Source organism: Podarcis vaucheri (assembly GCF_965113315.1).
Source record: "Podarcis vaucheri genome assembly, chromosome: 1".
Classification (NCBI taxonomy): domain Eukaryota; kingdom Metazoa; phylum Chordata; class Lepidosauria; order Squamata; family Lacertidae; genus Podarcis; species Podarcis vaucheri.
The window spans coordinates 15,641,768-15,654,538 of NC_138759.1; the positions used below are offsets into that span (position 1 = coordinate 15,641,768).

At 44.9% G+C, this 12,771-nt stretch overlaps 1 protein-coding gene across 1 annotated transcript in view; it reads right to left on the bottom strand.

Annotated features, from left to right (window-relative positions):
• The window catches only part of TNFAIP2 (TNF alpha induced protein 2), a 30,086-nt gene that overhangs the window by 14,186 nt on the left and 3,129 nt on the right, over positions 1–12,771 (bottom strand). The window contains exons 2-5 of the mRNA XM_082217749.1: positions 10,305–10,674; positions 7,152–7,791; positions 4,355–4,469; positions 103–225 (exon numbers count right to left, since the gene is read on the bottom strand). Coding sequence (XP_082073875.1) covers positions 103–225; positions 4,355–4,469; positions 7,152–7,791; positions 10,305–10,665 — 1,239 coding nt within the window. The 5' untranslated portion in view covers positions 10,666–10,674. The remainder of the gene's footprint in view (positions 1–102; positions 226–4,354; positions 4,470–7,151; positions 7,792–10,304; positions 10,675–12,771) is intronic.

The following is a 12,771-nucleotide window of genomic DNA, read 5'->3' on the forward strand; positions in this document are numbered from 1 at the left end:
AGTACTTAACCCGAGGTACCACTGTATTTCTCTCTCTATGTGTATTTCATATATACCAAATGCACGCGCACGCGCCCACACACGTATGACATATTTTATTACCTGGATGGCATCTATATGAAGTTCACTGTGATAGTGACCAGCTAGTTTTGGTGGCTCGTTTCCCTCTGCCCACTTCTTGACTTCCAGTTGCAGACAGTTAGCCAGGGAGCGTTTAGCAGCATCCTTTATAAGGAAAGAAGAAAACACCAAAACACAGATTAGCAGCAGTGTTCACGTTTCAGTTACTCTGGGCCAATCAAAAGTGTCTGAAGGGTCTTAAGGTCTAGGATTCAACTTTAAGTTGGCCAGATGCAAAAAAGGGCGGGACTCCTACACATTTAGTTGCATCGAAAGGGACATTTCAGCACAAGTAGCTTCTACACAACTATTAAAGGGCCAGGCGCACTGTCCTCCTCTTCACCTGTCCAGCTGTCCCCTTTGGGAGGGAATGAGATTTGCCGCTATGAGCTGTTTCACCTGTCTTTTGTTTGCCTGTTCACATGGAATGCTGTTTGTGATTGTACACAGTGGTACCTCAGGTTACATACGCTTCAGGTTACATACGCTTCAGGTTACAGACTCCGCTAACCGAAAAATAGTGCTTCAGGTTAAGAACTTTGCTTCAGGATGGGAACAGAAATCATGCTCTGGCAGAGCGGCGGCAGCGGGAGGCCCCATTAGCTAAAGTGGTGCTTCAGGTTAAGAACAGTTTCAGGTTAAGAACGGACCTCCGGAACGAATTAAGTACTTAACCTGAGGTACCACTGTAATTATCATTTAATGTTCTGAATACTGATTTTAGAGTGTTGTTATTTCCTGTTTTATTGTGTGTTTCCCTAGCCTGGAACTATATACGGTGAAGGGCAGATTATAAACCCCATTTTAAAAAATTCTTCAAACAGTAATAACAAATTCTCACATAGAAAGGTGGCATTTGTATGCAGGTGTATTTTGATGCATTGAATAGAATGAAAGTTTATGAGTCATGTTGGAGGGGAGAGCACATGTACAAATTCAACACTTTGTTTGTTTTGTTGCTATTTTGTTAATGTTGTTAATATTGTTTTATAGATATGAATGCTGTTGTACTTTGTGAATCCTATAATATGATTTTTGATGTAACTGTGATGTTTAGCTTATTTTTTAGTTGTTTTGTTAATAGGGTTACATAAATGGTAATTGTTTTATTTGGGATTTGGGATTGTTTTACTGATGATTTGTTAAGTATTCTATACTGAAGGAAGGTGAGGACAGGTGACCCCACCTAGGCCCGAAGTCCCCCCCCCCAAAGCAGGCTCAAAGCTTCTCAAAGCTTTTCAAAATCATTTTCTCAGCAGCTAAGCATCTGCCCATTTGCTCTGCTCTTGCAAGGCAAACCGTTACTTTTATCACTACAAGAAGGCTTCAGAAGGCTAATGAATAGACTCTGTCAGAGCAGGCCTGAGAACTGACTTTTATCTCATTCTAGTTGCAACATCTTTGGACACGCTGAACCGCTCTCATTCCCCTTTCCTAGGAAGGGTGCCAAGAGTCCAAGAGTCCAAGACAGGAGCTTTCTGTACATGCTCAGGAAACCTCAACATGGGGCAGGACTCCTGAGGGAGGAGAAAGGGGAGGGAACTGGAAGGGGAATATATAATCTGTGCACATGACTGTGAACTCGTGCATGTTTTTGTGAACTATTGTAGCCTTATGAGGCTTTGCCCTCGGGTGGGAAAAATATTGCGCCTGGGAAAGGGAAGTGGGAGTCAACAGACACTCAAGGAATAGTTTCGGAGAAATGGCTTTTATTTCCACCATCCATGAACTGGTAGAAGGAGCAAGTGTGATAAGTCACAAAAAGCATGCACGAGTTCACAATCATGTGCACAAGCATATATAGCCCTTCCAGTTCCCTCCTCCTTTCTCCTCCCTCAGGAGTCCTGCCCCATATTGAGGTTCCTGAGCATGTACAGTGTTACCGGAAAAATCCGAGGGCTCCCTTGGACAAAATAAAGACACCAACCAGGATAACTTGGAGCAAAACAGCAGCCTGTAGGCTTGGCCTTTATTGAACTGTTGCAACAGGGTGTTCCCCTCACTTGCAGGAGAGAGGAAAAGACCCAGAAAGATGGTGTGCAAGACCTTATAAAAACTTTTGAAATTTCCATCCTCTAGGTCAAGCCCACCCCCAGAAACATATGCATACATTACAGAAAGGAGGGGTTGACATCATGCATACATTACAGAATGGAGGGGTTGAGGGAGGAGTTGTGGTGGTAACCTGAGTGTCCTGTCACCTGGCTGGTTCCTCCTTTCTCTCTCCCCATGAGTCACTTCCAGGAGACAAAGGGGAGTTGGCAGTTTCCTGCCCCCAGAGGGAAGATCTGATCATTGTCCTTTGTTTCAGTCCATGCTGAATCCACTCCCATATGCAAGTTCTTTGTGATCTTGATGGTCTTCTGTCTAGGACCATCAGGGTTGGCATAGCAACTGGGCAGGGCTCCTGTGGATGTGCTGGGATGGTGAAGGGATTATGGCTGACCAGAACCAAGCCACCCCCCTTTGATAGTCCTTGTCATATGGAGTAAAACAAAAATGGAACAGTGCAAATCCGATGTATGGTTGATTTTTCTATGAATTTATAACAGAAGTGTGGCGTATGTAGTGTGTGAGTGTGAGTGTGTGAAGTTTGTACAAACTGAATGATTGGGGTGGGGGGTTCCTGCTACAACAGAAAGCTGTCTTGGGACTATTGTGGACTCTTGGCAGGAAAGGGGGTGAGGGGGTTTTCAGAGTGTTCCCGTTGTTTCATTCTTGTGCTTTGGCATGGTTCCCGGAGAGAAAGCAAGTTGCAATGTGGTTCTGAGAAAGGCCTGAGAAGACAATGGGCTCTGTTCTCTACCTTGTTGCAATCTTTTTAGTTACAGCAAGCGGAATGTTTCTGATGCTTAGCTGCTGAGAAAATGATTTTGAGAAGCTTTGAGAAGCTTTGAGCGTGCTTTGGGGGGGGGTGTGTGACTTCGGGCCTAGGTGAGGTCACCTGTCCTCACCTTCCTTCACTATCACACTTGCTCCTTCTACCAGCTTTTTCTCCGAACTATTCCTTGAGTGTCTGTTGACTGTTGACTCCCATCTCCCTTTCCCGGGCGCAATATTTTTCTCACTCGAGGGCAAAGCCTCATAAGGCTACAATACGATTTATGTTATTTTTATATTTTGTTTGTAAGCTGCTTTGGAACAAAAAGTGGCATAAAAAAGAAGAAGAATTAAAAAGAATCCCTGCTTCCACAACCACTAACAAAAATAGAACATGGATAGTTGGGAAAAAGAAGAAAGAGAGATTTTCTTCCAATTAAGCTCCTGTGTGCTTGGGAGAATGTTTGCAAGGCATTTTGCAAATGAAAATGGTGCAATTTTCTGCAAGTCACCTCTTCCCCTTTAGACAGTCTTCCAAGTTCTTCTGCAGCAGGAGAGGTTGTGACCTTGCACAATCACAGCAGTTCCCAAGCTCCATCTCACAATTCTCCCTCCCCCCAACACATACTTTCATTTCACATACAAGATTAATAATAATAATAATAATAATAATAATAATAATAATAATAATAATAATAATTTGTATTTATACCCTGCTCTCCCTGGCCAGAGCTGGGCTCAGGGCAGCTAACATCAGTAAAATTACAGTAAAAACATAATAGGGGGAAAATGCAATTTAAAATGCAGCCTCATTTTAATAGTAGCCCATAGATCAAAACCATAAGGGGAGGGAAACATAAGGGTCAGACTGAGTCCAAACCAAAGGTCAGGCGGAACAGCTCTGTTTTGCAGGCCCTGCAGAAAGATGTCAAGTCCCACAGAGCCCTAGTCTCTTGTGACAGAGCGTTCCACCAAGTCGGGGCCAGCACTGAAAAGGCTCTGGCCCTAGTTGAGACCAATCTAACCACCTTGCAACCTGGGACCTCCAAAATGTTGTCATTTGTGGACCTTAAGGTGGGGCATACCAGGAGAGGCGGTCCCGTAGGAACGTGGGTCCTAGGCAGTCACATTATTTTAGCGCAGGGAATCTGAGCCTACCCTGAGCACCAGCTATGGCTGGACTCGAGCTCACATCAGCGGACAATTGTGCCTGCCTTGAATGAGGCCCGGCCAACTCCTGTATTGCATGACACACCCTCTTACTTTGGGATCTCCTATTACAACACAATAGGGGCCACAATGAACATAGCAGGAAGTGAAAAGGCACTCTTATTTGCTCAAACACAAATTGGGTGGACTACAAAAACCGTTTCGTAACAGCAGATTACGAATAAAAAACAAACAGGCCTCTTACCACTTCGTTAGTCAGGTACGCTGCTTCAAACTGTTTGATCTGCCTGAGCGGCAAAAGGCTTCCGAGATGGGCTTGGTCTAAGTCTTTCACTAAAATGGGGTGGTTTCTGATTTCACTGAAATGACAAAAGAAGATCACATTCACATCCCTTGCAGTTCATTGAAGCTGCTTATTCCGATTCCAATTCCCAAAGAAAAACAGATGTGAAAGCAGACTTGACTGCATAGCCACAGAATACTTGGCTCCAATGTGAAGCTGGTCTACGTTGTATAGCCAGTGTATTTACATTTCTGACTTGTTCACAGCCTTGAGTAAACAGTTGATCCAGCAAATTCTTTATTGGGGACTCAAGCACAGTACTTTGCATGAGGCACTGAAACAGTGGTGGGGAAAGGATTTTAAAGGACTCGTTAAGAGAGCTGAATGGAACTGCTTTTCAACACACAAGAAATCCGAAAGGGAATTGGAGTTCAAGTGAAGTACAGTGGTACCTCGGGTTACAGATGCTTCAGGTTACAGACGCTTTAGGTTACAGACTCCGCTGACCCAGAAACAGTACCTCAGGTTAAGAATTTTACTTCAGGATGAGAACAAAAATAGTGCAGCTGCAGCAGGAGGTTCCATTAGCTAAAGTGGTACCTCAGATTAAGAACGGTTTCAGGTTAAGAATGGACCTCCGGAACGAATTAAGTTTTTAACCCGAGATCCCCGAAAGTGCCCCATGAAAAGACCCCAGTGATCAAGGTGGAACACAAGGAATCAGGCAGTCTGTAAGGAACTTTGGGTCCAAGTTATATAGGGCTTTGCGAATTAACAGAAGTATTTTGAACCTGACCTGGTGGCAATTGGGTTACCAGAAATATTTGAAATGTTTAGCCATAACCCCATCTCGCTGCAAACCGTTGCTTAATGATTCCCATTAGAATCAAAATGGGTGTTATATATATATATACACACACACACACACCCCCCGTATTTTTCTGTTTATAAGACAATATTCCCCCCTATTTTTTCAAGTTTAAAATTGGGGGGTCGTCTTATTCACGGATAGTGCATATGGGGGATTTCTTTATTTGGAGTCCCCCCAAAATAGGGGGTATGTTATACACGGTGGCGTGTTATACAAGGAAAAATACGGTATATATTTTGTCATCATCATCAAAAGCATCCAAATGTGCAGCAGCAGAACATGCCACAGTCAATTGAGCCCTGTCTCCCCATTCTGATCAACGGAAGAAAGGAGACTGTTTCATATACTAGATCAGACTATGCACAGGAAGCTGTTCTGCTCAGTTCCTGTTCGCCCTGGTTCAGCCTCTCCTGCGTTGTACACCGCCCCCCCCCCACTGAAACATGCCTACATTTCATTGGATGCCTGGATTGTTGAAATTCTGCTTCTGCACTTCCTTAACCTTCAGCATTTTTCAAGGGTGTGGGACAAAAGCCTGCCATGCGGCAAAGGCAGCCTTAAAGCCCTAGTAAACATGCGAAACATGTTTTCGAATCCCATCCCTCAATTCCATTTTCTGCAGTGTTCCTTCAGCATTAAAGGATGTGAGGTGAGCACCATCAAGCAACTTTCCATCTCTTTTATTGGTTCGAGGAACATAGGAAGCTGCCATTTACTGAGTCAGACCATTGGGGCACCCGGCTCAGTTCTGTCTACGTTGACTGACAGAGCCTCTCCAGGATTTCTGACAGGGCACATTCCCAGCCCTGCCTGGAGAGGTTGGGGGTCAAAGCAGAGGATTTTGTATGCAAAGCAGATGCTCTGAGCCACAGCCTAGTCAACAGCACAACTCATTTTGAGAGCAGAGTGTAAAGGGGAAGGTCCAGAATACAGTGGTGCCCCGCAAGACGAATGCCTCGCAAGATGGAAAACTCGCTAGATGAAAGAGTTTTCCGTTTTGGAGGTGCTTCGCAAAACGAATTTCCTATGGGCTTGCTTCGCAAGACGACTATGTCTTGCGAGTTCCTGCTGGTTTTTTCCCCTCCCCCCTTTTTCTAAGCCGCTTATCAGCTGATCTGATCAGCACATAAGCCGCTAAAAGCCACTAATAGCGCTAATCCTTTAATCCGTCAATGGGCTTGCTTCACAAGACGAAAAAACCGCTAGACGAAGAGAATCACAGAACGGATTCTTTTCGTCTTGCGAGGCACCACTGTAGCTCGGTAGTAGAGCACACTCTTCGCATGCAAAAGGTAAAGGTAAAGGGACGCCTGACTGTTAGGTCCAGTCGTGGCCGACTTTGGGGTTGCAGCGCTCATCTCGCTTTACTGACTGAGGGAGCCGGCGTACAGCTTCTGGGTCATGTGGCCAGCATGACTAAGCCGCTTCTGGAGAACCAGAGCAGCGCACGAAAACACTGTTTACCTTCCCGCTGGAGCGGTCCCTATTTATCTACTTGCACTTTGACGTGCTTTCAAACTGCTAGGTTGGCAGGAGCAGGGAGCGAGCAATGGGAGCTCACCCCACTGCGGGGATTTGAACCGCCGACCTTCTGATCAGCAAGTCCTAGGCTCTGTGGTTTAACCCACAGCGCCACCAGCGTCCCTATGCAAAAGGTAGACCTGAGTAATATCTCTGTCTGAAACCCTGAGAGCAACTGACAGTTAGATGCACTAATGGGCTGACTCTTTATAAACCAGCTGTTTGTTTGATGCAGAATTTGGGTGGTAGATGTTGAGATGTGGAAAGAGGAAAAGGTTCAGCCAGTGAACAGAGAGGCACACTGTCTGCTTTTGGGCTGGCCAGACTTGCAGCGTAACCCGGACGCAGGGCAAAACCGCTACTTACTTTGGATAGATATTCTGCACCCAGGTGAGGAGGAGGTAAGTGTCCTTCCTGCCCAGTTCGAACTGGGCAACCATCTCAATCTGAGAAGAGAAGCACTTGTGGTAGAACTGCGCATAGGTGCTGCACACTTGGAAGTCCTCCGGGTAATGGCACTTGATGTATTTCACCACAGTGATCAGGTCATCTTTCATAGCCTTCCCCATGTGCAGGAAGCTGTGGGCAGTTGTCGAGAGGCCCTCGTTGCTGTCAAACGGAGGCTCTTTCATTCTGTCGGTTACAGACTCCTGGACTGTACTCCTCCACTCGTCCTTCCATCTTCTGGGCCGGCAATGCGCAGCTTTCCCAGATGCCTTTTCTTCCAACGTGCATCTCCTGTCCTCCTCCACCTGTTCTGCTACTGTCCTCACTGCATCCCTCAGGAGTTCTGGCTCAGCCTGCGCGATGCTAACGGACGACCGGATGATCCTGAGGACCTCTTGCTTCAAAAGTCCAAACAGGTCTTCAATTTCACTCTGATGGTCCACATGGTCCTCTTTGCGCTTGCTGCCAGAGTCACTGCTGCATTCCCTCTCCATGGCCAGGAGATGTTGGCTGGCTTCAAAGAATCTTTGATCTTTAATCAGTTCCCTGATTTGGTCAGCTGGCAAAACAAAAGGAAGAACAACTTGGTACCCAATAACATGGAGATTCAAATTTCATTTGTCCATGCATTTCCATCCTGCAGTAATAATAATAATAATAATAATAATAATAATAATTTTTATTTATACCCCACCTTCCCCAGCCAAGGCTGGGCTCAGGGCAGCTAACAAGCAATAATAAAAACAAGTTGAATGAATACAACTTAAAAACAAAATTAAAATACAACATTAAAATATTGAAACATTAAAATATTAAAATGCAGCCTCATCACAGGAGGAAAAAGAAAAAGGAAGAGGGGGAGGGAATCAAATTGGCTCCAAGCCAAAGGCCAGGCGGAACAGCTCTGTCTTACAGGCCCTGCGGAAAGAAATCAGATCCTGCAGGGCCCTGGTCTCATGAGACAGAGCGTTCCACCAGTGTTGAAAAGGCCCTGGCTCTGGTTGAAGCCAATCTAACTTCCTTAGGGCCCGGCACCACTAGGGTGTTGCTATTTATGGACCTGGAGGCTCTCCGTGGGGCATACCGGGAGTACGAGGGTCCTAGGCCGTAGACGTATGCACAGCTCATAATTTGAGAGCAGAAACGATAGATGTCTTGTCCCTGTTTCCAGCAATTTATATTATTGTTTCCAGCAACTGGTAGCCAGAGAGAATGTGATCTTGCCAGGACTCTTCCTCTGCCAAGGGAGTCTTCAGACATTACAATGAGCTCAAGACAGTGAACATGGGACTGTCATGCCCGACTTGGGGTGGGTGTTTGAGTTCCTGCCTTAGCGTACACCAGAGTTTCCCAAACTTGGGTCTCCAGATGTTTTGGGACTACAGCTCCCATCATCCCTGACGACTGGTCCTGCTAGCTAGGGATGATGGGAGTTGTAGTCCAAAAACAGCTGGAGGCCCAAGTTTGAGAAACCCTGGTGTACACTGAGGATGTGTACACATCACTAGCTTAAAACACAGCCGATGCTGCAGCAGCATTTCAAATCATTTCTGCTTATCATTATAATGGTCAGCGTGGCTGGATGTATTTACAAATTGCCCACTCTTTGTCCACACTAGTGGGCAGATAGAAGGCATGGATGGCTTCATATGCCTTAAGTTTTCATATGGGATAGAAGCTGATTTTAGGGGGGAATGCATCAAAACACACTATTTCTCAAGAAACTACACGACAAAGGCAGCTTGTGGCTCATGTCGTGAGCACATGCCTTCACAAACCAGCAGTGGGAGTGCCCTGGGTATATATACAGGAGAGCAAGGAGCCTCACTGATCGCCGAAGAATTGATGCTTTTGAATTGTGGTGCTGGAGGAGACTCTTGAGAGTCCCATGGACTGCAAGAAGATCAAACTTCTCCATTCTTAAGGAAATCAGCCCTGAGTGCTCACTGGAAGGACAGATCCTGAAGCTGAGACTCCAATATTTTGGCCACCTCATGAGAAGAGAAGACTCCCTGGAAAAGACCCTGATGTTGGGAAAAATTGAGGGCACAAGGAGAAGGGGACAACAGAGGACGAGATGGTTGGACAGTGTTCTTGAAGCTACCGGCATGAGTCGGACCAAGCTGCGGGAGGCAGTGGAAGACAGGAGTGCCTGGCGTGCTCTGGTCCATGGGGTCACAAAGAGTCGGACACGACTAAGCAACAACAAGGAGTCTCACAGTTTTCCAAGAGCCTTCAGAGCAGAATTGGTAGTGCCATTCTCTTATGCTTCTGAAAGCCTGGCATCATGGAGAGCCCTCACTCTTCTCCAGGCCTGGGAGAAGGGAAGAGTCTCTCTTTGTGCTCTCCCGAGCAAAAGTGGTGTTCGCCAATGGCGAGCGCATTTGTGGTTCCTTGCTTATTTATGTAAAGCACTTAAAACCGCTAAATGTGGCAGGCTGCAAGATCTTGGAAGGGGTGTTCACATAAATCCCTAAACTGCTTCCTGCCTCTAGCTTCAACACCTGGAGCTGTGGGTCCTAATGAGTCCTCACTCCCCTTGAGTCTATGATTCCCTGCAAGTATAAAATGAGCAAAGCAAGCAAAGGGTTGAGCTGGAAGATTTCCCCTGATGTGCTAGCTTTCTTTTTGCCATGCACGGGCTCTATTGCCTTCTCCTTTTGCATTTTTAGATCAGTGACACAGGAAGGATCAATACTCTTGATACCCAGGGATGGAGGGATCAGCCCATGCCAAGTTCACGTGTGTTCATTCATTATTCTGTCCTATCCTCTTTCCGCATCAGTCTTAGGTTGTTGTTTTTTTTAATTGCAGAAAAATCTATATTTAAATATGTATATAGGTACATGCATTTTCTTTATTATATGAGAAAACATTTTTTTCTCTGAGTATGCATTTCTAAATGTATTTTATACATTTGGAAACATATGTAAAAGGGCACCGTTGCGCCCATGAGACCATGTTGGAAGCCCCTGATCTAAGAGACCAATAAATTTGGTCAGAAGAGAATCTGAATTGATGGACAAATTTATCTTGGGGGGCAGGTGGTCCTTCGGGGTGGTCATTCTGTACCTGTAACTGGTTTGCTTTCCTTTTCATTTGGAGGGTCCTTCTCTGCTCTTAACGGTTTTATTCTGTTTTCCCCAAGTGCAAAGTACTTCAGAGCCCACTTCATTTTCTCCTTTTTCTTCTTGTTATTTTGCTCAGGAGTACAATGGCATGTGGCATTGTTTTCCGAAGGCAATCCTTGACTTTCAGTTTTCACCTTGTCCTTCCGTGGAGCTTCTTCTGTCGAGGATTCGATCGACGTGGAGTCAAATTCTGATTCGGAAGACGTTGAAGGCTTGGGAGCCTCACTTTGGACCTTAGGTTTTGAATCCTCGGCTTTTACAGGACCGCTAGAGAATATGGTGAACATTTTCATTCCCATCATCTTCTAAGCCTGCAAATGACAATTAAGAAGTTGTCAGGTTGAAGGATTTGCATTCAAGAAGCCAAAAAGGAAAACCATCCAAAGGTCAAAGGTTAGACAGAGGAAGAAAAGTTCAGTGACCAGCTCCTGTGTTTAACAAAACAGTGAAAAAAGCTGATACTTATTTAAATATTTAGTAGCACAACAGCACTTTTAGTGGACACCGTGTCATTTGTGACACATACAAGTTCACTTATCTGAGTGACGTTCTCATACCCTCCAAGTGTCCCTATTTTCCAGGGACAGTCCCGGATTTATAGACGCCGTCAAAGTTTCTGATTTAATTCTGGAATGTCCTGCTTTTCCTTAAGATGTCCCTATTTTCATCGGAGAGATGTTGGAGGGTATGGAGTTATGCAACCCCCCGAGCCAAGGAGATAAGTCACTATACAACATTTAGCAGACATCTGAACAGTATTTTTAATGTTTAATGGTTTGTTATGTTTTCAGATGGGACACGGGTGGCGCTGTGGGTTAAACCACAGAGCCTAGGGCTTGCCAATCAGAAGGTTGGTGGTTTGAATCCCTGCGACGGGGTTTAACCCACAGCGAATTAAGTTCTTAACCAGAGGTACCACTGTATATAGATGTAAATGTAAATTTCGAAGTAATCACTATAATGGAAAGAGCAACACATCTTACCATATTGGAGAAGAGAGTGGCCAACTGAGCTGTGTACATGCCCAGTCTGGTACCCAACTCCAAAGCCCATCTGCTCTTCCTCCCCACGATTCTTTATCTTTAAACCGCACATGGACCAGGCGGCCCTTCAGATAGAGAGGACTGTGAAGTGTGAGATAAGGCTACCCTTTCCACTTGAGTTTTTTTGTGCAAAATACTTTTGGGTCTGCCAGTGGAATGGACACCATTATTAGCAGAATGGGTTTCCCCTTCTCTGCAGTTCCCCTGACCCCTAAAAAAAAACATGCTCTGGAACAGTTTGAGAGTGGGGGCTGCAATGTGGGGGGGGGGGGAGGAAGGGAAAGTCTATCTGTACAATGATGATGCCCATAATCTCCCCCACAGTAATTCATGGAAAAATCACAGTGAGCATCAACTGATTTCATTGGTCCCAATGGAACATTTGTCACTGACTTCAGCCGAGTTTGTTTTTGTTTCTTTTACTCTTTTGAGATTTTCCAGTGAAGTGGAAAAAGTGTTCAATTACTTGTAGAAGAAGAAGAAATGATTCAGGGACATGTGAGTGACAGCAGCCTTGCCACTGGAACGGTCACATGGCACGGTTTCTGGAATAATGTGTTTTTAAAAAGGCAAACTCTCTTGTTTATTTTAGTGGTGACACGGAAGCTAGACAGGCGTCTCAAGGGAGGGATACATCTTTGATGCAGCACTAATTATATTTCAGAAACAATGGCTGTATAATTTTCCAAGTTTATGTTGCCCAAGAAGGATAGCGGAAACCATGCAATTCTCCCTTTGTTAAACTGCACTCCATAATTCCTTTTTTTAAAAAAACTTTTTAAAAAAAGTTTCACATGATATTTATTATTACTTGGTAGAATCACAGAATAATATGATTGTAGAGTTGGAAGGGACCCTGAGGATCGTCTAGCTGAATGCCCCTCAATGCAGGAATCTCAGTGTTTTTTAGTAGAGGATTATGCACGGGGACCTTGTAAAGCAGGGTGAGTTGGTTTGAAAACTTTAAATCAAGGCAATTCAAAACAGCAATTTATTTTTAAAAAACCATCATGAAAAAGGGGGGGGGGAAAGCAGATTTGAACAATTGATTATTATCAAGTTCCCCCAATGGCACACGGTCTATTTCCTAAACAACGATGAATGTAAGCATGCCTATGGACAACTAAATATACCACCTGCTGCTTGATTAAACTTCATGTTTATATTAGAGGATTACTGTATGTACAGGGTGAGTTAGTTTAAAAATCTTTGCATTGCCTTGATGAAGAGAAGAGTTTGGATTTGATATCCTGCTTTATCACTACCCGAAGGAGTCTCCAAGCGGCTAACATTCTCCTTTCCCTTCCTCCCCCACAACAAACACTCTGTGAGGTGAGTGGGGCTGAGAGACTTCAGAGAAGTGTG